At 43.3% G+C, this 22,218-nt stretch overlaps 1 protein-coding gene across 4 annotated transcripts in view; it reads right to left on the reverse strand.

Annotated features, from left to right (window-relative positions):
- LSAMP (limbic system associated membrane protein) overlaps positions 1 to 22,218 on the reverse strand; it is a 986,958-nt gene that overhangs the window by 136,325 nt on the left and 828,415 nt on the right. For all 4 annotated transcript variants that reach the window (XM_079305982.1, XM_079305983.1, XM_079305981.1 and 1 more), the window contains one exon: positions 19,333 to 19,565. In XM_079305982.1, the coding sequence (XP_079162108.1) occupies positions 19,333 to 19,565 (233 nt within the window). The remainder of the gene's footprint in view (positions 1 to 19,332; positions 19,566 to 22,218) is intronic.

The raw sequence follows: 22,218 nt of genomic DNA on the forward strand, positions 1-22,218 counted from the left end.
ACCTAGGACCTGAAGAGTGTGGGCACAGCTGGATGCTGGTGTCATGGTTCATCAACAGCCCCAGATATGGTGAACCACATCCAGGGTCCATGCAGGAAAACCAGGCCAGGGATAAAGTTAGAAATATGCACCCAAGTCCTATGTCCATCCAAGAGGTGGCACCAGAGACTCAGCTGAAGACAGGGACACATGATAAGCCAATCCAGACCTGAGTTTATGTGGAGACCCTGGACACAGGGTAGGTGGATACCCCTGCAGAGACTGGTCAAGGTCCTGCTGGTGCACTCAGGGTCCTGCAGACAATGCATTTCCTGAAGAAATAAAAATGGCTCTCCATAGGAAGGAAGATGCTGCACCTATCCAGAAAACCAAACAAGGCACATAATATCTCCATCACTAGCTCAACATCAACTTTTGTGGGAATAAAAATATCCAGTGGGGATGTATTTAGTTATACTAATGTCTTTCATCTCTAAAAGGATAGTCACTACAAGCACTTTATATGCAAAATGACTAATTGGAATGAGCTGTGCAATTTTCAGCTTAAACCAACTCCTTTATGCTCAACATCCGCCCAACATCTAATGACACAGTTTATATTTTCATTGAGGATTCAGCATCCGAGCGAAACAGAGAAAGCCTTACGAGTCTTCACTCTAAGTCAATTAGAATTTAAATGTAGGTCGAATGCTAGGGAGAAGAATGGGATCTGCAGCAATTCAGATCTCAAATGTGCATGCACTCTAGAGACAGAAGAATCATTTGCACACTTATTCTATCTTCCAGGGCTGGGGGCATTTGGAAAGGCAGGTTTGTTCTCTGCTGCATATCTAATAGTGTTTTGGCCAACTAGTCTTTAAACTTTCTGGGAAATGACTCTTCTACCTTTGCCCTTGGGAGGCTATTTCACAGCTGAATACATGCCATTCCTGATTTGCTCTTGCTAGTCCTAGCTGTGACCTCCACAGAGGAGTACACACCTTCTTTAAATACTTGGCAAGTCTGATAGATGTTTGAGGGTGTTTTTGCACCTAGATCCAATCCAAAATACCCCAGCACTGGTCTGGAAAACATCAGGAGCAACTTCTGTGAAGACAGTGAAATTGCACTGATATAAACCGGATCTCAACTACTACATGGACATATACATGCACACATGTATGTCTGCCACCCACTACCAGAAGTATCATTTCTAATCTAAACTGCTTTCTTCTTTTTCCCTTCTCCACTCCCTCTGCTGCTCATTAAAACTTCTCTCTCCCACCTACAGTGGTGAAGAGTCAGCAGGCTGCCCAGGTAGCATTAGCTAATGGGAACTGACAGCCTGCCACCGTTTTCTGAAGGCTTATGTTTTGATACCTGTCTGTCTTTCAGCCTGACTAATTCTATGGAAGACTTTTATCACAGGGAGATTGACCTCAGGCAGGAGACATTTTGTGTCACTCTGAACAACTGAAATGAAGACACGATGGGGATGGCAAGAACTTCCCAGCAGCAAAAGGCAAGGAGAAGAAAACTGATGTATGACAGGAATACCTGCCTTGCCATTGGCAATGATTGGTCCTCTAATGAATGAATTCACTGAAGAACCTGCACTGTGGCATATATTGAGACCCAATAAGAGGCAGCATTAACTGATGATAAACTAAAATACCAGCAAAGTTATAAGAAGTATTTTCCCACTGATTTACAACAGTCTAGGATCCAATTAGAGAGTTCTTCTGCCAACTAGTTCCTTGTGAGGTTCATATGCTGCCTCACAATGTCTTGTGGGGACACAGTCTGGAATACCTCTGGTACTTAGGTTTTGGCACAGTAATTTTTACTACCTTTGGCAGAAGAGATGTGAAAGAAAAAAAATGTTCACAGCATGAATACCTGTTCATACCTAAAGAAAGTAAACAATTCTCTTATTGTACTTCCCTGCTGAGGTGCTATGTCCCCCATGAGCCTTACCCTGGAGCGCTCACTATTCTCTTTATTTCCCAAGCTCAACATTTCTGGTTGAACTGTCTATTCTTAAAGATTCACCTCAGTCTCCACTCCAGCTGAAATGCACATCTTTCTCAAGAATTACAATTTCTTCCCATTTAAGATTTGAAGCTGCCATAAAAGGAAAATATATTAATTAAAAAAAATAAAAAACAAAAAACAAAAAACAAAAACCAAACCCCCCCCAACAAACCCACAAACAAATAATAAAAAAAACCCAAACAAACAAACAAACAAAAAAAAAAAACCCAAAAAAACCCAGAAAAAACACATAAAAAAACCATTTCTTCCCTCCCTACATGGTGTATCAAGTGTGCCCCAGATATGCCTTTCAAAAAAATCAGGTCAGTCTGCTGTTAGCTCTATTTTACTGGGTTGGAAAGCTCCTAAGAAGGCACAACTGTACATCTCCTAAGAGCTCAGGAGACTTCTTTGTACCCATGGTCTGAGCTTCCCCTTCCAGAACATGCCAATGGCTGAATATCCCAGATCAAGGAAAAAGAAAAACTGCAAAAAACTGGGAGGTATAACATCCAAGACAATTTTTTATTTCATGTGTTTCCTTCATGTCAGAACACTGGACACTGTCCATGCATTTTGCCTGCCTACCCTCTAGATCCTTAAGAAGTCTTCCTGCACATAAAACTTACATGGAATCAAGCAACTGCCCCTTGTGTGGAGCTCCAGATCAAAAATTTCAATGAGAACTGATATAAAGCTTTTATCTCCAGACTTCTCCCCAATGAATGCTATTGACACTTCCCTCCAAACTGAATGTGCCTGCATTGTACTTAACCCTTCTATTCAGAGATCCTTCTCTACATCAGTTATTCTGCTTTGGCTTATCTGCTGAATTTACTGCATTCCCTAAGAGACACGATGCCTCTTAGACAGTTTTCTGGCAGATATCTGCAAGAAATTTACCCTTACAGATTCTCTTCTTCATATTGGGTAGCACAATATCAGTAGTCTCAGTTTGCCCTCAGTAGCTTCAAATGGGTTTGCAGCTACTGACCAAGAATATGTGCTTACTGTGTTATTAGTGGGACAGCAGATACTTAGAAACACAAATGGTGCACTGAGCACTGGGATTTGCTTCTTTAAAGATGGGTATCCCTCAGAATGGGCTGTAACAATCTCTGAAGAGGCCGAGTACCCTGTAGCAGCAATGAATAAGGAATAACCGAGCAGTTGGACAGAGCTGCAAAACCACAATTCAAATTCATGCGATGCTGAGGGAAGCCTATCTCTGGGATGGTGGTTTAAGCTCATCTTGAGATATGGGAATGAGGGTAGCATAGAAGAGAAATTGCAATTTTTGCGTATTACCCACCACCGTTCACTCATCCCTACAATCATCCAGCATGCCCTAATTGCTTCAGTATGTTCCTGCAAAGCAGAAACCAAGAGTGACTTGGTCAGAGTCAGACACAGATCTGAGATGTGCACAGGAGCTGTTGTTGATAATGATGACCAGCTGTCACAGGCAGCAGAAACCTCCTGGCACTTGGCACCGGCAAATTTTCAAATACCCGCTGGCCACTGCTACCCCATTAATTGTGGGCACTTTGCCCAGTGTACATTCCTGAACAGCTTTTTTCTTCTCTTCCCCTTCTCTCTTCCTCGCAGACTTCTAACACAGTTAATAAAAAATTTATTGGGGCAATGAAATAAACACCGATTTGATTTGATCTGGGAGCCAAAGAGAGGAGTTTTGCTGTGCAGACTCCAGAGTTTCTGTGATTGCTGTCAGAAAGGTCCACAAACCCAACATGATTAGATAAATGGAGATAGAGAGGTGGTTTTTGGTTTTGGGGGGGTGGGTTTTTTTTGAAAGGTGGGAAGTTTGGTTGTTGAGTTTTTTAAGGGAGTGGAAAGGGCTGGGAGAACAGACCACAGTGTGTCCTTGAACACAAGGAAGAAGAGGATTACACTGTGAAATTCATAGAAAGTAATGGGCTCTGAAGCACCAGGATGGACACGTGGCAGCACCCAGCACTTACAGGCAACAGGTACTGCAGCTCCTGAGAACTGCATGTGCAAGTCATTAAATACCTGGAATTTCTTTTTAAAATCTTATACAGTTTTACCTTCAGGGAGAAGAAAGAAGATGGTAAGAAGTGCCTGGGTCTAACACTAGAGACATCTCAAAGTAGTTCAAGGACTAGAGAGATGGGGCAGCAGGAAATCTGGGAGAAAAATTAAGTACCCTGGAACACTTTGGGCTAGAATAGCAATATTGATCTTGTGAAAAATTCAGCCTGTGCCTCAGGCTGTGCTGGGCTGGTGGCAGCAAGTGCAGAAATCTTTTCAGGGACGTCCCTTACCCTCTGGCTCAGTGGGAGAGAGGAGGCAGGAGTATCCAATCAAGGAGATTGCAACCTTTCACTGGGAGAACTTGTATGAATTTATGTCAGGATTATAGCAAGAGATTTGGAGAGGAACGCAGCTGCCCTTTGCAAGGACAGGTAAATATGTCAGGGATTATAACTGAAAGCATTGTCCAGTAAAGAACAGATTATAGACTAAAACAAAAGGTATTGTTATACTATTTAATGTCACACAGTGCAGGTTATGGCAAGAAGAATAGTCAAGACCTGTCAATGCAGCTGAGAACACAGACTTTGGGAAGTGACAGTCTCCAGAACTAGTCTTTTATGTGGTTTCATCTTTCCTGAATAGACATACAAGGTGGATTAATGCCACCAAATTTTAGACATTGAAAAGTTTGCTGTGTAAATCTAAATTAGTCATTTACATTCCTCTTGTAGTCCAAAGTAAAGGGACTTCTGGGGGATGATCTATCGCATTATCTCAAGGCAGACAGCAGAAAGAGTAAGATGCCACCTTCTCACAGCAGACTACAGATGAGGGCCAGATGACTAGTTTAGATTTGTGTTACTAGCACTCTGATGTCTAAGATTAAGTGTGATGAATCTCAGCTGCAGTGCACCACTTCTACTTGCAAGACTGTGTCCATACAGACAAGAGATGCAACACCTTCAGAGAGTCACACTTAAAATACTAAGTGACAGATGTTTATCTTTGGACTTGGGTTTTAGCACTGTCTCTGATACGGTTCCTGTGCAATTTATTCTGCAGAACCCTGGATTTGTTAAAAAGAGATAAACCTTTTATGACCTTGAATGGCAAAGTCTATACTACCAATGCAGTTTGTTCTTTTTTGCTCCAGAGAGCAAGCCACAGTCTCTTGTTTTTGTGCCAGTCTTTGAACAGCTATGGGTACAACAATGAGATCACTCTCAGGCTCTTTCCCAGAATGAACAAGTGCATCCCCTCTCAGAGCAGGAGCAGGCACAGCTGATATGGACAGCAGACTGCAGACATGCTGATGATCCCAAGTTCAGCTTCCTCAACCAGTGAAAGTCCTCCAAAACCAACCCCATAGAACCTGGGCTTTCAAATCCCTCCATATGTTCTTGTGCCATGGAACACACATTCTGGCATCATGTTATAAAGGCACCAGTCTGCCAGACTGTGTCCCAGCCCTTGCTTTATTTTAGGCACTTCGAACCAGAAAATATAACAAACTAAACAACCAAAAAAGATGCATGTCTGAGGGCCACGGGGTCATGACAGGGAACATGGAGGAGACCAGCCCTCCCACTGGTCCCCAGTGTAGTGGGGACATGTTCTATCCATTCCAAAAGGTGCCACCAATTAGAAACATGAGCCAGTCTATGCTATCTAGCTTGGAGTCCAGGGCTTTTCCTGATATTATCCATACAGGATGTACAGGGGAAAACAAAAGGTCTACCTGGATTATGAAGGTGGTCCACAGGCTTTACACGGCTATAAATATTCTCCTGGAAACTAAACATGCCATGAATTATGTTAAATAATATTCACAATAGTAAAAAACAGAGTAGGAGAAGCAGTCACTGCCACCCTGCTAAAACTCCCTTCAAACAGCATCATGAGGGCTGATATCTCTATGAACTCTGGCTCTTAACCTCGTTTTGTAGGTCAACAAGTGGATTAATCTTTCAGGTAAAATTGTGAATTGAGAGCTCTATGTAGTCATAATCCCTAAACTCAGAGCTGGATTTGTATAGTCAAGGTCATAAGGCTTCTACCTTGCACAGTCTGTTCTGTAGCTATTTGGGGAGATTTATTGTACTTATTCCCAAAGACTTTTTTCATATCTTTTTTTGCATTCAAAACAGGAACATACCAAAAAGTCACATTCCCATCAGCCTAACAAGGGGACAATCATTTTGAAGAGACTCTCCAGAATACAGCTGCTGCTGCAGCACCTGCATGAGGGCCATGTGGAATTGAGGATTAGGATCTTGCTTCTTGGCTCCTCTCCCTGCGAAAGGCTCCTTAATCTTTTACTTTGCCTGTCTATACTTAACACATTAATGACTTGCTGTACACCAAAGCTGAGACCTGATCCTCCCAGATAACAGAACCTGAAGAGGTGTCTCAGTCACCCACTGACTCACAGTGCAGCTTACAGTACTCTAGCCCTAACATAGAGTATCTTCTGGTGATAAAACTCTGGTCACCTTCCTGGGAATTTTCCCAAAGCACCAGGCAGTGCTACCAACCTCTCTTATGACCAAGCCAACCATGGCCAGATGTCCTAGGTTCACCACATCACTTGCACCCTATGCAGAGCTGAGTATCCACATGCCCAGACAGTGTGAAAACAAGCTCTCAGGTCCTGCAGCCTGAGTGTCTCACAGCTTGAGGGTACCTCATGGTGAGATGCCATTATGGTCAAATCCTTGCACCACGACAGTCCTTTCTCCATACATTCAAAGGGAATGTCTCCTTACCTTATTAAAGACTAAAGGCTTTTCCTATACTGCTAATAGAGAAGACACAGAAAGGAATAAAGAAGATAATAAATAGGCTGCCAGAGGCCAAATTTACACACCCCAAAATTAATGAATCATTCCAATTAAATTATTTGCCCTAAATTAAAACTTATCACCAAAATCCAATTCTCATTTCATTAAAGAGAATCTCCCTAGCTATCTTTTTTTTCCTCCACAGATGTTTTTTAAAGGTAACCTTCATGGAATGGGGGAAAAAATGCAGTTGTAGTCTACTTTTCTATTTGAGGAGCACCAAAAGTTTTATTTTTGAAGAACTCCTCCTCATTCTTATACGTGTCCACACAATAAAGACATTCCTAATAGATTTATGAAAGACTATTGATGCACAAGATCATCAAATCAAATAGTCAATGTAAGGGAAATTTGATATATGAATATGAAAGGAAATTCAAAAGTAGCATTGCTGATGCCTCTATAGCCTCTGACTTTTGATATCAGACTTGAGAAAGCTCACAACCCTCATTTGGGGATTTCCAAAGGTCCTTTCAGGAAAAGGAGGACAGACAAATGATGGCACTCCCAATGCATTTTTGAGAAACAATGGGATCTTTCAGACTTTCACACACCACTACGACTTCTCAAGCAGGGCTTGGTTCCTGCTCCTTGGTTCTCTGCTCACTGATAGCCTGAGCTGTGACAGCTAACGACCCAGAACTGCCAGCAAGAGTGGCTACGTGCTTGTGCACCCTCAGACTGCTAGCACCAACCTTTGTTCCCTTCCCAGCAACCTTTTTCCTATTTTCTGCTGAAGAGTAACACCTTTTAAACCTAATATTTGTGGGTTTTTTTTTTTTTAATACATTTTCAAAAGCTGTGGTTGGGTTTTGAGAAAGTGCTCTCTTTCTGAATAATCTGTAAATGGAAGCCATATGTCTCAGTATCTGTTTCCTTTTTGTCTATTTTGTTGTATGCACATTTGGTGAGTTATTTTTCCCCTCTAACTATCACATCTTGGGCTTTGTTAAATGAAACTGCTATTCTGTTATTTGTTGGTGTTTTTCTTATTCCCAAGCAGCCAACTACTGACATTTTAGCAGCTATATAGGAAATGTGATATTAAGTAATTATTTTCACAGAGTATTTCTTCACTTTCTGGTGAGTAAGAAGCTGGTTCTGGTGTAGCAATTTCAATGTTTCTTAAGATAAAAACAAGAGCTGGAGCTGTTAAAAAACCCATCAAAATCCAAACCCTGAAAACCTATTACCTAATACGATTTATCATTCATTGCTTTTGTGGAAAGCAGGGAGAGGCATGTCCTACAAGGCACAGCCTGCATACACACCAAAGGACAGACTACAGATCCATGCAGGAGTGATGAGGGCCAGCACTGGATAGAGATAAATGGGAGGAGTTAATGTGGGCCAGCTGGGCTCAAGCTGCACCATGCAGACACAAGGATGTGCTAAAAGGCATGGCACAGAGACTGTGCCCACTTGCTTTTGCCCACCCTAATTTTAGAAACATCATCTTCTTATTCTCTTCCCTGAACTGACAATTTCTTTATTTCTGTAATTAATTCATATTAAAGAATAAAATTGAAAGCTTATGAAAGAAATGTGCTCCTTTCTGTAAGTATTGATGTTGTTTTTGAACTGCTGGCTCAATTCAGGTTTATTTTACAATCTGTTTCTAGCCAATTCCAATTTCAAATGAAATCTTGGCTCCAATGGAGCAAAATTCCCTTTAATTTCAGTGGAATCAAGATTTTGATCCAGGTTCTCCTCCACTAACAAACAGCTATGATGACTGTAGATGGTAACAGCAGCCAAAACCAAAGAACATGAGCTGGTGGACCCCAGGAATCTGGAATTTCATCCCACGTGGAATTTTGGGCATGGCAGATATGCAGCATTGACTCAACTGGAACCAATGAAATAAGAAAAACAGGCAAAAGGAGCACACTGTTCCACGAATGCTGGAATTGAAAGTCCTGGGCTACCACAGTTGTTTGTCCTTGGTCCTGTTGCCTCCCACCTTCAGATCTCTTGACTGGCTTTAGTCAAGGGGGCATCGGTGGACAGTAAAGCTACAGAAAAGGTTGATCTGAGTCAGAGAAATGTGAAATATGAATAACCTTAGCTATCACCAACATTGTAAGTAAAGAGACAAACTGACCCTAAAGTTTCTAATGGAGACTAGCTATATATATTTTCTCATTATTTTGTGTAAGAAATCCAAAGCTTCAGATCAGATATTTTTGGCATTAAAAAGAAACAACGAAAACCAACAGATTTTTCCTAATTTTCAAGCTACTAAGCAGTTACAGGCCTGCCATGTAAAATGAATAACATATTTATTAATGATTATACCAACAGTTCTTTTCTGCAAAGAAATCTTAAGAGGATGTGGCAAATTTTTTTTTTCACTCACTACTGAGAAGACACTGGCCATCATGAAGGATACAGGCAATGGGAATCTATGTCTTAGGATATCCAAGGGGGCATATCTTGTTGTGGGGGCCAACTGGGTCAAATTTCAAGGCTCACAACAAGTCAATGCAACTGTTGTGCTACCACAGCCTATGTTTTAAGCAGTGGGAGAAGGAACACACTTGGCTTTAAAATGGATTGATATGTGCAGTCTCGCAGCTAATGGTTATTTGTGCTCTCAAAAGCAGACTTGGTGGTGGGACTAAGTTCTTGCTGTGTTAGGAGCTGAGAGAAACATATTGTCCCTACTTCCCTGTCTTACAGCCCAAGCTAAGACTTGGGATTGCAGACTGAGACCATCAGACTAAGAAATAACAAGGCAAAACTTTTTAAAGCACTGGTGTGAATCTAAAATCAGCTAATCAGACAAAATCACACAATATCAGCTGATACCACTGTGAAGAGTCTACTTAAGCTAAGCTGATTTATATCACTAAGGACTTGGATTATCACATCAAGATCCTTCCTTCCAGCCACAGGAAAGTATTCCATGTATTTTGTGCTGTACTTCTTTCGCCAAAATGAGCAAGCATTTTTTTAAGTATTCTGTTTTTGTTTCCTGCCTGCACCTGCAAAGCAAGCACCAAAATATTTCCAGAAAAACCTCCTGATTTATGCAGTAAGAAGTGCTAAGCTCCAACCAATATAACAGAGCCAAAGCGTAAGCTGCATTGTATCATTCTGACCATGCCTGGAGACAGGAAAACAGAAGTTAAGAGGCATCAAGTCACCATGGGGGTGAAATAAAAATACTAGATGGGGAGTGAAAGGAAATTTCTTGGTAACTTATTAAACACAAGGTGCCTTTTCCTGCATTTTGTGATTTTGCCAAAGTAAAGTATTACAGAAAACCTAAAAAAATTGCCACCAATACTATTGTGTGGCTAACCTTCTGGAATTATTTTTCTGGTAGAAATGTATGGTCCGTGGTAACACCAAAAGAAGTACAGCAAGATCTACATGCTTCAGTTGCCCAAAACTAGTCCTTGCTCTCTCAGCTTATTTTCCCCACCAAACTGCTGTCACTCCCTTCCAAGTGTACTAGACTTCTCTCTTCAAGTCCCCCTAATAATCTGAATTCTTCTCCCATCCATATTTTTTTTTCCTTCTCCCGCACCATTCCCAGTAAAATGATATTCCTTCCTTCCTTACAGAAAATTCATATTCCCATTTATCTCATCATTCCTTGAAACAGCATGCCAAATACACTGTCATTTTCCCATTGGTGCTATGTCCCAAAAAGACAAAGCGGTCTGTGCTTGCTCTTACCTACTGCACTTTCCCTGGAATGAAAAACGCTACAGTGTTAGTGCTCAGAAAGATTCCTCTGATTTCTGGGTTCTGTGCCCACAAAGCAGGGAAGCCAACATTTCTCAGAGAACAGCACCTGACTCCAACATCCTTGCTATCCAGCTAGCAAAGGATAAATAGCTTCAGCTCTCTTCAAACTGCTCTGCTCCCAGCACAGGCCAAAGAGGTGGGAATGCCACAAGAAGGTGGGATCCCTCCACAGATCTGCTCAAGACCAGCCTGGCTCCAGTCTCTCAGCAACCACAAGCAATGACAGCCACCAGTGCAGCATTCTGGCAGGAATAAACACCAGTGAGGATTGAAAAAGAGGTGTGGAAAGGCTAAAAGGATGCATGGCTCCAAAAGGACTGCTCAGACAGGGGCTCCTCCCTACAGCCAGGGGACAGACACTGACATTTCCACTGGTTAATCTGTCTGATGAATTTTGGATGGATACCTAAGGATAAACTGGACTGTGCCTAAGAAAGTCTAATCTCCTCACTTATGACAAAGGGAGTCCAAGACAACCCACAGCAATAGTAACATCTACATTTGGTCAGAAGAACCTCATTCTGTATCAGGTGCCAGGCTAGTGAGCACCAGAAATTACCTCCACTTGATATGTGACTTCAGATACTAGAAAATATACTCTTGTGCCTTGCATCAGTTCTACTTAGAAATCTTTCTCACAGTCCCAAAGTCCAAAGCATCACCTTTCCCTGTTGCTGTCCTCATAGATGAGGGCAAGGGTTAGGCAGATTACGGAACGACAGAGTTGCTCAGGTTTGAAATCCCTCTAAGATCATTGAGTTACACCAGCACTGCCAAGTCCACCATTAAACCATGCCCCTAAGTGCCACATCTACACTTCTTCCAAATTCCTCCAGGGATAGCAGACAACACCCTCTGACATCAGCCCTAGACCTAGCTCTAACCAAGATCCTTGCTGGGAGAGCAGTTTATGTTGAGGAAGCCATATGGGCCTCAGCTGCCTGTCTGGGTAAAGGATCTCTCTTGCTGCACCAGTCACCAGCACAAAGTCTAATTTCAGGAGAGTGGACTGAGAGGGTGCACAGCTAATCTACTCATAGAGTTAATAATAAACTCTCTATGGTTAAATACCAGGAACAACAAATACATCTTTATATCATGTTGAAACAATGTCCAGTGAGTATGAATATTTGCAAGCAAGGAGCACTACAAAGGCAATTCATAATGGAGAAAGGCTCTACACTCTGTACTTCTTTTCACATGCTGTTAGAAATGCCTCGCAGTTAGAAAGTTAACTGTAGGATTTGGCCTGAGCTGCTATGCACTTCACTTTGGTTTATAATTAGGGCTTGCCAGTAAACAAACACTCCTCTTTGTAAACATTTGCTGCTGACATTTCCAAACTTTTGTTTGGTCAAAATGATGAAGCCCTTATTTTTTTATTTTTTTTCATGAGATAAATATTAAACCAAGGGAGAGTCCACAATCTTTACACTCAATAACTGGGATTCACAAGAAATACTATTGAGTCCACAGGAATCCTAAGCTATGAGTGAAAATGTTAATGTGAAGCTCTTCATACCTCAGCTGAGTATGTTTAGGTCGTAGATGGGCTGTGGTAATGCTAATGTGGTAATGCTTTTTGCCCTCATGATTTTGACCAGAAAAAGCACCTCAGACCTTTAAAACCTTCCGGATTAAATTTTAATAAAATTCAAAAACAATGGAATGTTTTTGTTTCACTGAAAAGTTACAACTACCTCCATTCAAAATGATACCTATACGTAAAGTCCCTTGACAGCAACCATTTGCTTCCTCCTAGTAGAGTTACTCCTCCAGATTGACTTGGATAGGCCTAGGTCTTTATTGCAGAAATTTTTAAACCCCATGCATGCCAAGATCTCTGTGCCTTTATGCTTATCATCCTGGTGAGACAAACAAGGACCACAGGAATTTTCCCACTGTTATCTAATGCCTCAGAAGGGATTGAGGATATAGTGCTAAAAGAACAAGAACCCAAGGTAACGCTGAGAAAGGTGCAGCCACTGTGTCCCTGTTACAACTCAATTCTCCTGGAACAAGTCACTCAACATACTGGAACAAATGATTAAACATCCCATTTATAAGCCCTGAGAGGATAACAGTGGAGTAAAGGGAAAAAAAAAGCAATTACTTTTGGCAAACACGTATCATGCCACCCCAGCCTCATTTCCCTTTTTTTTTGTAGGATAGCTGGCATAACAGATAATGCAGAAGCAGTATGTGTGATTATATGATACATCTTAACTTCATAAGATCTGACAGTCTTCAACATGTTAAGAGAATATAGTGGATGTTAAACCTCCATCAGGATGCTTCAAAGAGCTGCAATCAACAGATTGCTCTCTACCAGGGATGGAGGGTTTGGTGGGCTGCTGCCACAGTCAGCTTTTGTGTCCTGATCCCTTCAATACTTTAATTAACACCTTCATGGTGGAGCAGAAACAAGGCTCCTGACTTTTGTCGATGACAAAGTTGGGGGCAGTTGCAAGAGCTTTGGAGCCCAGGATGTAAGTGCACTGAAGTGGTCTCCATGGAGAGAGCAACCAGATGGCATCCAACAGCAGCAAGCACAAAGCAGTATTCTCAGGAAGGGGGGACAAACAATTAATGTTCAAATACAAAAGTGAAGAATGAGCTGCAGACCAGTAAGAGAGGATTAGAAAGACAGAAAGACTAAACAAATGAAAGCAGTGAGGCACTCATATGAAAAAGGTAAATCTCATTTCATTTTGGGGTTAGGTAAGTGAAGTGTGATATGCAAAACACGGCTGGTACTTGTATCTGCATGACTGAGTCCTAAACTGCAACTCTTGGTTTTGGACAGTTCATTTAAGGAAAACATGCAGACAAATCAAACAGTAGTGAAATATATATGCCACAGGGGTTGAAAAAATGCAACCTCTGTAAAGCAGTGAGCCTGTTAAGCTGCACTAGAGATCTCTGAGATAGAGGAATTAAGGAGTTTCAGGCAGATATAAGGTAGTTTTGAGGAAGAGGAAAAATAAGCATTATGTGTCTTGGAAGAACCAGAAATAATTGGCAGCAAAATCAATTTGGATCATATGTTAATAAAAGCTTTCCAAATACAAGGAGAGTGAAATAATGGACATGCACCAGCTATGCAGGCACAGGACATCTTAAAAAAATATATGTATGGGGCAGCCACTGTAGAGATGATCTTGTCTCACTGCATGGGGAAGGACCAGAACATCTCTTCAAGGCATTTCAAAACTTTACTCTTCTGATCAGACAGCAGAAATAACTGGGTGAGTAAACAGAAGCTTTGCAACTGGCCATTGTACCTAAATTGAAGCAGCACAAAGTGCTTTGAGTGAGGTGGTGCCTTAGAGCAGTCTCTTGGTGCATTCACCCCAGTGGAGAGAGCACCTGGTAACAACTGAGCTGGTCAAGGAGAGCCATCCCCAGCCAAGGCAGTGCTGCCCACCTGTATCAGAAAAATGGAAGAGATAGCCACAGTTACACTAATGAATCTTCTGGCAGCAAATGCCTACTTGTACTAGCAGAGGTGGCTTTATGTTTCAAATGCTGGAAAAACTTATGAGGACAAATTTATCTGCTTTTAGCTGTCCATGAAGTTCTGATTTTTTTTTTTTTCTAAAGTGCAATTTCATTACTCCCCTTTTAGACCTCTGCAATGTGCCCAGTTGAAAGGGATCTTCTCCTTGGATGTGCATACTTAAGAGAGGAAAGGAGTAGAGCGAGTAGGCTGTTTTTGCAGATTGGTGCTGGCTGACAAAATAAAACTGGTTCTTCCCATGAAAATACTGAAGGACTTGGGCACATACATTAGAGAGGTGATGTCCCCTTTTCTGTGATACACTTCTGCAGCTCTGACCAGTAGAGTTCACCAAGCAGAGCTCACGCCAGGGAAAGCTGGTTTTCTCAAGGCTGAAAAGGACCTGGTCCTAGAATGCAACTCCATTAGACTGCAGTGGGTCTGAACACTGCAAACACTCAGGATACAGTGACCCCTGCCTACTTCAGTTGGCATTGTGGACATGGAATGGTCTCCAGTTTTAAGGGCTCCAACAGCACTCTGGGATCTGCCTACCCACTTATTAGTCTCTGATACAGCTATATTCCATTTGTGCCTAATAATAGAAGTTATGTTCTCACATGATGAACCGGAAGTGGAAAGCTGCCATATGGAGCCCCACACGACAGGTTGCATAAGCTACCGAAGGAGAAGGTGGATCGAGTCAACTTGCGGAACTCAAAGCTGTTCAGCTGGCCTTGGACATTGCTGAGAGAGAGAAATGGCCAAAGCTCTACCTTTACACTGATTCGTGGATGGTAGCCAATGCTCTGTGGGGTTGGCTGGAAAGGTGGAAAAAGGCTAACTGGCAACGTAGAGGAAAACCAATCTGGGCTGCTGATGAGTGGAAAGACATTGCCACTTGGGTGGAGAAGCTCCCCGTGAAAGTCCGTCATGTGGATGCCCATGTTCCCAAGAGTCGGGCTAATGAAGAACATGGGCACAACAAGCAGGTAGATCAGGCTGCACAGATAGAGGTCTCAAAGATAGACTTAGATTGGGAACGTAAGGGAGAGTTGTTCCTGGCTCGATGGGCCCATGATGCCTCAGGCCATCAGGGTAGGGATGCCACCTATAAGTGGGCATGAGACCGAGGGGTGGATCTTACCATGGACAGCATTACCCAAGTCATTCATGACTGTGACACTTGCGCTGCCATCAAGCTGGCCAAGTGGGTAAAACCCCTCTGGTATGGTGGACGGTGGTCCAAATACAAGTATGGGGAGGCCTGGCAGATTGACTACATCACACTGCCTCAGACCTGCCAGGGAAAACTTTATGTGCTGACCATGGTGGAAGCCACCACTGGATGGTTGGAGACCTACCCTGTGTCCCACGCTACTGCCCGCAACACCATCCTGGGCCTGGAAAAGCAGGTCCTTTGGAGGCATGGTACCCCTGAGAGAACTGAGTCAGACAATGGGACTCATTTTAAAAATAGCCTTATAAACACCTGGGCTAAGGAACATGGTATTGAGTGGGTGTACCATATCCCTTACCATGCACCAGCTGCAGGTAAAGTGGAGAGGTACAATGGATTGTTGAAGACCACCTTAAAGGCATTAGGTGGGGGATCTCTAAAAAACTGGGAGCAGCACCTGGCAAAAGCCACTTAGTTAGTCAACACTCGAGGTTCCACCAACCGAGCAGGTCCCGCCCAGTCTGAAGGCCTTAATGTAGTAGACGGAGACAAAGTCCCAGTGGCCCATGTCAGAGGGTTGCTAGGGAAGACAGTATGGATTCATCCTGCCTCGAGTACAGGCAAACCCATTCATGGGATTGCCTTTGCTCAAGGACCAGGATGTACTTGGTGGATAATGCAGAAGGATGGAACAACCCGCTGTGTACCTCAGGGAGATCTGACTATAGGATGAAGTATAGACAAATGTTATTGTTGAGTGTTGCCACCATTGTATACTAGATTCTATGAACAGAAAGAAATGTGTAAGTGTTGAAGGTTTAAGCAAGTCAGAGGAAGTTTTCATATCGTGTTTAGTGAGTGTGTATCCCAATCGTGTGTCAATGATCACGATATGGGATAAGGGGTGGAATGTTATGGACTGATGTTTGGACTGGCTCCTCTCCTTGCTTCCCCCGTGCAGCTGCCGGTCCCTCCCTCGGATGGTTTTATCTAGGCTGGTGTTTTCCGGCTCTCTCTCTTGCTGCGCTTCGGTTGTGGGCTGTGTCTTGCTCTGGCTGTCTGCTCAGCTGTAACCCCCTCCCCTGGCTGCTTTGGCCGTTTTTTTTTCCTTTTCCCCCAGCTGTTTTGTCTGTGACCCTGTGTTGGCTTGTCTTGGGTTTGCTTTTGCTTGTCTTGGGCTTGCTTTGGCTTGTCTTGGGCTTGCTTTGGCCTGCTCCCAGCTGCCCCTCCCCCTCTCTCTCTTCTCCCTGCTCCAGGGATTTGCACCGACTCCAGAGGACGAGGATCTGGACTTCGGAGGCCGCTGCTGGAGGTCGGCTTGGGAGGCTCTGCCGCTCTCCCCGGCGAGGACCGGCTGGGTTCGTCTCATCTGGGTTTGGGTTGGGGAGTGTTTCTTTTGTATTTTTGTTAATAAAAAAGTTTTTTCCATTTTCACCTGAAGAACAATTCTTTCTGAGCTCAGTGAAGGAAGGAATTGTGAAAAAGAAAAGGGGGCGGGAGGGCCCTTTGGAGCTCTTTTTCCCCAAATTTGTCCTAAACTTGGACAAGGGGCTAGACAGATGAGGGAGTTGAACTGGGAGAGATTAAGGATTTGTCTTTGGTAGTGGGATGCAGAAATATCTGTGACAACACTGATTGAGCAGAATAGAAAGCCTGGACATGGCCCTAAAGCAGCCCACTGTCTCCAGGGCAGGAGCAGCTGTCATTGCAGTATCTCTCACTGGCAAATCCAGGCATCAACTACGTGCACAAAACTAGCAATGAGTCTCTGATCCTGGTTTGTTTTTGTTTCCCTGAACTTGTTCAAAGGACCATCATTCCAGAAATTCTCCTCCCAGATTACCAGGCAAACTGGTTGACCACTCTGTCATTTAATATTTCAGGACCTGTATTTTCTTTTATTTATTTATTTTTACATTTGAGATGCCCAGAGCTTCAAATAGCCTATGTTTTGAAATGCATGAACACAAAAACAAGAGAAGTAAATAAACTACATAAAACAAATAAAAATAAATAGTTTAGCATGACTCAATATCCAAACTCCTTTAATTTGTACTAGTAGCAGACTATTTTTCAGGCAGACATTCTGCAAGTCTTAGAAAAACAGCAATCAATATATGAAAATAATGCTCTGAGACTACAAGGATTATTTTCTAACACACATTATTTTGTACTGAATTAGTTTTATTAGTTAAGATTATTTTTAAAACATGTTTAAAATAAGACTAACTCTTCCAAATTGTAAAGGATTTAGTATTTATATTTTCCTTCACTTTTTTTTCCAGATTAAATTTAGTTTTAGAAAAATTAAAGCTATGAGTTTCACCTAATTACAGGATTATACAGTAAGCACAATATCACAATGGGTCTTTTATGAAATCTGTGGCAGGTATTGGAACAAAGATTACCCACAGATACCTTATTTACAGGCATCTAGAGTTTAGGAGTGTCAAAACCTACATTTTCTCATTCTCAGAAAGGTGGCAGTAGTTCAGAGCCAGATACCCACATATTGAAGTGAAAGCTAAGCTAGAGAACTCAATTTTGCTGCTTAGGCCCATACCTAATAGGCACAAATAAAATTAATAATACATATGCATGGCTCTAGAATTCATTTGTCCCTATATTTTTCTTGACAGGTAAATGGAAATTATGTGCTGTTAGATTTCACCAGCAATAAACCACCTACAGAGGGCTGGCTCTGCTCTGCTGTAGTGAGCAGCAAGGCAGGGTACACCTCCAGGGCTGGGGAAGTGTTTCACACAGCAAGCACTGAACCAGGCTGGGAAAGCTGCTCTGTGTGCAGGCGTGGGCTGCTCTCTGTGCTGCCGGGGGAGGATTCTGGGCAAGAAAACCAACCAGGAGCCTTCTGGCTCACAACACCTGTGTGTAAAGCATCACCCCTGATGGCACGTCCAGACTTCTTCACCTTGCAGATAATCACTTGGGATGCTGCTACTTAGCCCCTCAGTTTGCCAAGTAGCACCAGCAAGAGGAAAAGTCCTTTCCTGCATGCATTTATAATCAGAGTGATTCAAAAACTTGCTGGGAGAAATCAATTCTGCAACTTTGTGGGTTACTACATAAATCAGGAGAAATAACAAATTCCTGCTTGAAGGATGATATAGAAGCTGAACATATCTGCAATATGTATCAAACTCATTCATACATATCTATCACCTAAGCTGCTCTGTAAATATTTTAGATAAATAGGCAGATAGACAAAATGGCATGAAAATTAAAAGCAAAACTAAATAAAACTGGATAAATTCACTTGTTTGGTGTTCTGGTCTGAACAGGATAGAACAAAAAGTAAATGACCTTACCAGTAACTGGTGAAATCTTTAATTTGTTTACTTTCTGTTATGCCATAAATGCAGGCAGACAGATATGCCAGTTTGCCAAGTTTCCTGTTCCTTATAAAACACACAGGAGAAGGGCAGCTAAAAGAGGAGAGGGCAACATAACATGTCTGGCAGGTACCTCAGGTACCAGGTTTCACAGGTGCACCCTGTGACCCAGCACCAATGACCCAGCATGGAAAAACTCACAGGAAAATTAATTTCTTAGCTTGGCAAAGAGTTGACTATGGAAGGCCAAAAAACACAGCACAGTAGCTTGTTGACACGAGAAAAAAGAAAGGAAACCTGAGGAAGGAGGAGGCGAAGAAACCAGAGGGCTCTCTGGGAAGAGATGAGGCACAATGTTCTGAAAAGTGTCATTATAAACAAATGCTTTTCTATCAGTGCCAAACAACCAGAGCCAGGAGCCAGGTTTGCATTATATTAGAATATGGCTTGGCATCACTGGTGTCCCCTGCTCTGTCACCACTTTTAAAGTGACAAAGTGACAGCAGAGTAAAACCATGTTACACCACAGTAGAAGGGAAGAGTCCAGCTGGTTCCTGTGTAAACATAAGAGACACACAGGCTACTGACTCTGGAGTTTCTCCTATAATAGTATAGCTCCCTCCACTCACTGTGTCTCCATGTCCTTGCTCTCCCATCAGCCATGTTGCTTACCTTGCACAATCAAGTAAACCTGGGAAGTCTTGGGATGATGCTGTGTCTGCACTGAACACGTATAGGACCCCTCATCGTAGACATCCACTTTCTGGATCCGCAGGCTGTATTCCAGGGGGTTTCTCTTCTCCAGCTCTACTCGAGGGTCCAGGGACCACTTGTCCTCTCCAGCAAAAATGATGCCAGAACGGTTTAACCAGGCGACCTTGGAGCTTCTGTCTTCTACATAACACCTGCAGAGGATGAAACAGGTAAGAGGGAGATTAGCAACCATCTCCATCATCTCCCTTTTGTTCCTTCTCTTTGCTGCTTTGCTTAGAAACTTCACAGCACACTCCTGCCTTGTCAGTGAGCCATACAATCTTCGCATCATTGCTGTCCTACAGAGAAGTGTTTAGCAATTTAACTCTTTCAAGAGTTTCAGGAACCTTTGTTTCATAAATCCATGGGATTTGGGGCAGACATGTTTCTTGTTCTCTCTTTCTTTTGCCTGTGGCCTACAGATGCACCAAAAATTAATTTGGTAAACCACAAAAGATCTTGATCACCAAATCCCTTCTAAACCAGCCAGTGAGAAAGGCTGGAAGTCATTCTTCCCTTGCTTGTCCCTCACCTTCAAAAAAACAAGTATACAACAGTTAAATTCCCAGACCCCTTCCAGCCTGGAGGGCAAAGGTTCAGGGCTCCAGCTCTGCCAGCTCAGAGCACAGCTCCTCCATCCTTCACTGTCAGCAGCACAAGGGGAAGAAACTATACAGTATCTCCCATCTACAGCCTTCTGACAAAGAAATAATTTTGTGGAATTATTTCACTGTTCAAACACCACCCTCCTAACACATACATGTACTTGTTGATGCACATCTGCTTGTTTGTGCAGGCAAGTGCAGATTTCAGGCTGAAAATGAGAAGCTGTGGGAGTGTCACTGTCATCCCTGTGACACACGCAGCATGTCCTGTGAACATCTCAGGTGGACAGGAGAGGAGGAATGACAGCTAGGGGCGACAGGCAGAGGAGCAGCAGGAGAACCAGCCACTGCCACTGCCCTGAGTGCTGACCTTCACAAGTCAGCAGACAAACTAACCCCATTTCAACTGTAACTTGACAACTATTTCATTTCTTGAGGGAGAGAAAGAAGAAGAATAGCTGCTGTGAAGACAAAAGCATTTTTGGCAAAGGCAACTGGTCTGTACCACTCCCCACCACCAGAAGGAGATCTGCACAGAAAAGACAAGGAGCTGCCACTGAGGAGACACATCCTGCTCACTGTCAGCTGTGTCTCATTCAAGAGGACCAGGGCTGAGGAAGACAGACAGGCATAACACCTCTTTCACCCTGGCAGCTGTACCCCTCAGGGCTGGGCTCAGACAGGCTGAGAGCAGGTTTGCCCTGCTGCAGGTCACATCACATTTGCTCTGCAGATAAACAGGAGGCTCAGTCTCCGGAGCTGTTGCTCCTTCTCCTCTCAGAGCTCTGCCCACAGTGTCCCAGCATACAAATAAGCCAGCACCTCTTGCCACTGCTATTACAGCATCACAGAATAGGTAAGGTTAGAAGGGACCACAGTGAGGTCGTATGGTCAAACCTCCCTGCTCGAGAAGGGTCTTCCCAGATCATGTTGCATAGGATTGTCTCCTATTCACTATTCATGCATATGTTGTATTTGAAAGAAGAAAGAGAGAGGATAAAGATTATTGCTTCAAGATAAGACAAATATTTGACAGTAGGCTTTCATACAGCCTTTTAGCATGGGTCAGACATTTTCCAAGTTCCTCTATTTGAATGCATTTCATTCATGCTGTGCTGCAGCTGCCTTCCCTTGTGATGTGACCCCACCATTATGGCCAGCACCTCACACCCACTCTCTTTTGGCATGCCTATGGATGCTGTCCAAGTTGTTCTGGGGTTACTTGTGGGCAGGAGAAAAGCCAAGCTGCATGGGCATCTATGGGAGCCATGCCATGCCACTGGCCAAGCTGTAAGCAGCTCTGTCTAATCTGACAAACATTTGCTTTAAAGAGCAGCCCAACAGATCCTGCCCTTTACTGATGCTGCCCAGCCAAGGAAGGGGAGTGAGAATTTGGCCTTCAGGCCAGAAAGCACCCTCCTGGCCAGGCAGACACTTGTCCCTGAAAAGAACTCTCAGGTGTGATCCGAGTTATTTTCAAAAAGCTACTCTGTGTCAAAAAGAAAGATGCAGGGGATCCCATGAGCAGCCACTTACACATAGAAACCAGAACCATTGTGATGAGGCATTGCTCCAGTTCCATTTGCCATCCCAGGCTGCAATCACCAGTGATGGGAGTTGAAAGATAGGAGCCAGGGAGCGAAGTGTGCTCCAGGGCTGGGCACAATGGCCCTTTAGAAACACCCACAGAGCTGGCTGCCTTAGGGTCAAGAGCCCTCTTGCAAATACAAGAGTTGTAACAGCACCAAGGATCAGGGATCAGGTATTTTGGTAGTGAAAAGCAAATAAGATCAACAGTGGAAGTTGAAGTCAGTGGCAGCTGAAGTTTCTCAGTCACTTCTGAAAATCCCCCTGAACAGTTATCAGTGCTGCTGGACTCCAGCAGAACAATGGCACCACAGCATCCCCACCAGGCTGCTGTCTCATCCCCACCCAGATACAGTGAGCACTCAGCAGCTCTACCCTGCCCCTGATCATTACAGCTCTCTGTTTGGGGTAGTAAATATGCCCCTGTGTGGTAACTTGTCCGTAATAGTTCAGTGGTGTTCAGTTCTGAACAATGCCTTGTCCTTTTTGCTGCTGTGGGAAGGATGAACCAGGGACCCTCCCTCCTCTCACTGGAGGAGCAAATGTGTCATAACCTGTCTTACACTCATCCATGTCAGCCCTAAGACAGTGGTCAATAGCTAAAGTCAGGCAA

Source organism: Erithacus rubecula, assembly GCF_903797595.1.
Source record: "Erithacus rubecula genome assembly, chromosome: 1".
Taxonomy (NCBI): domain Eukaryota; kingdom Metazoa; phylum Chordata; class Aves; order Passeriformes; family Muscicapidae; genus Erithacus; species Erithacus rubecula.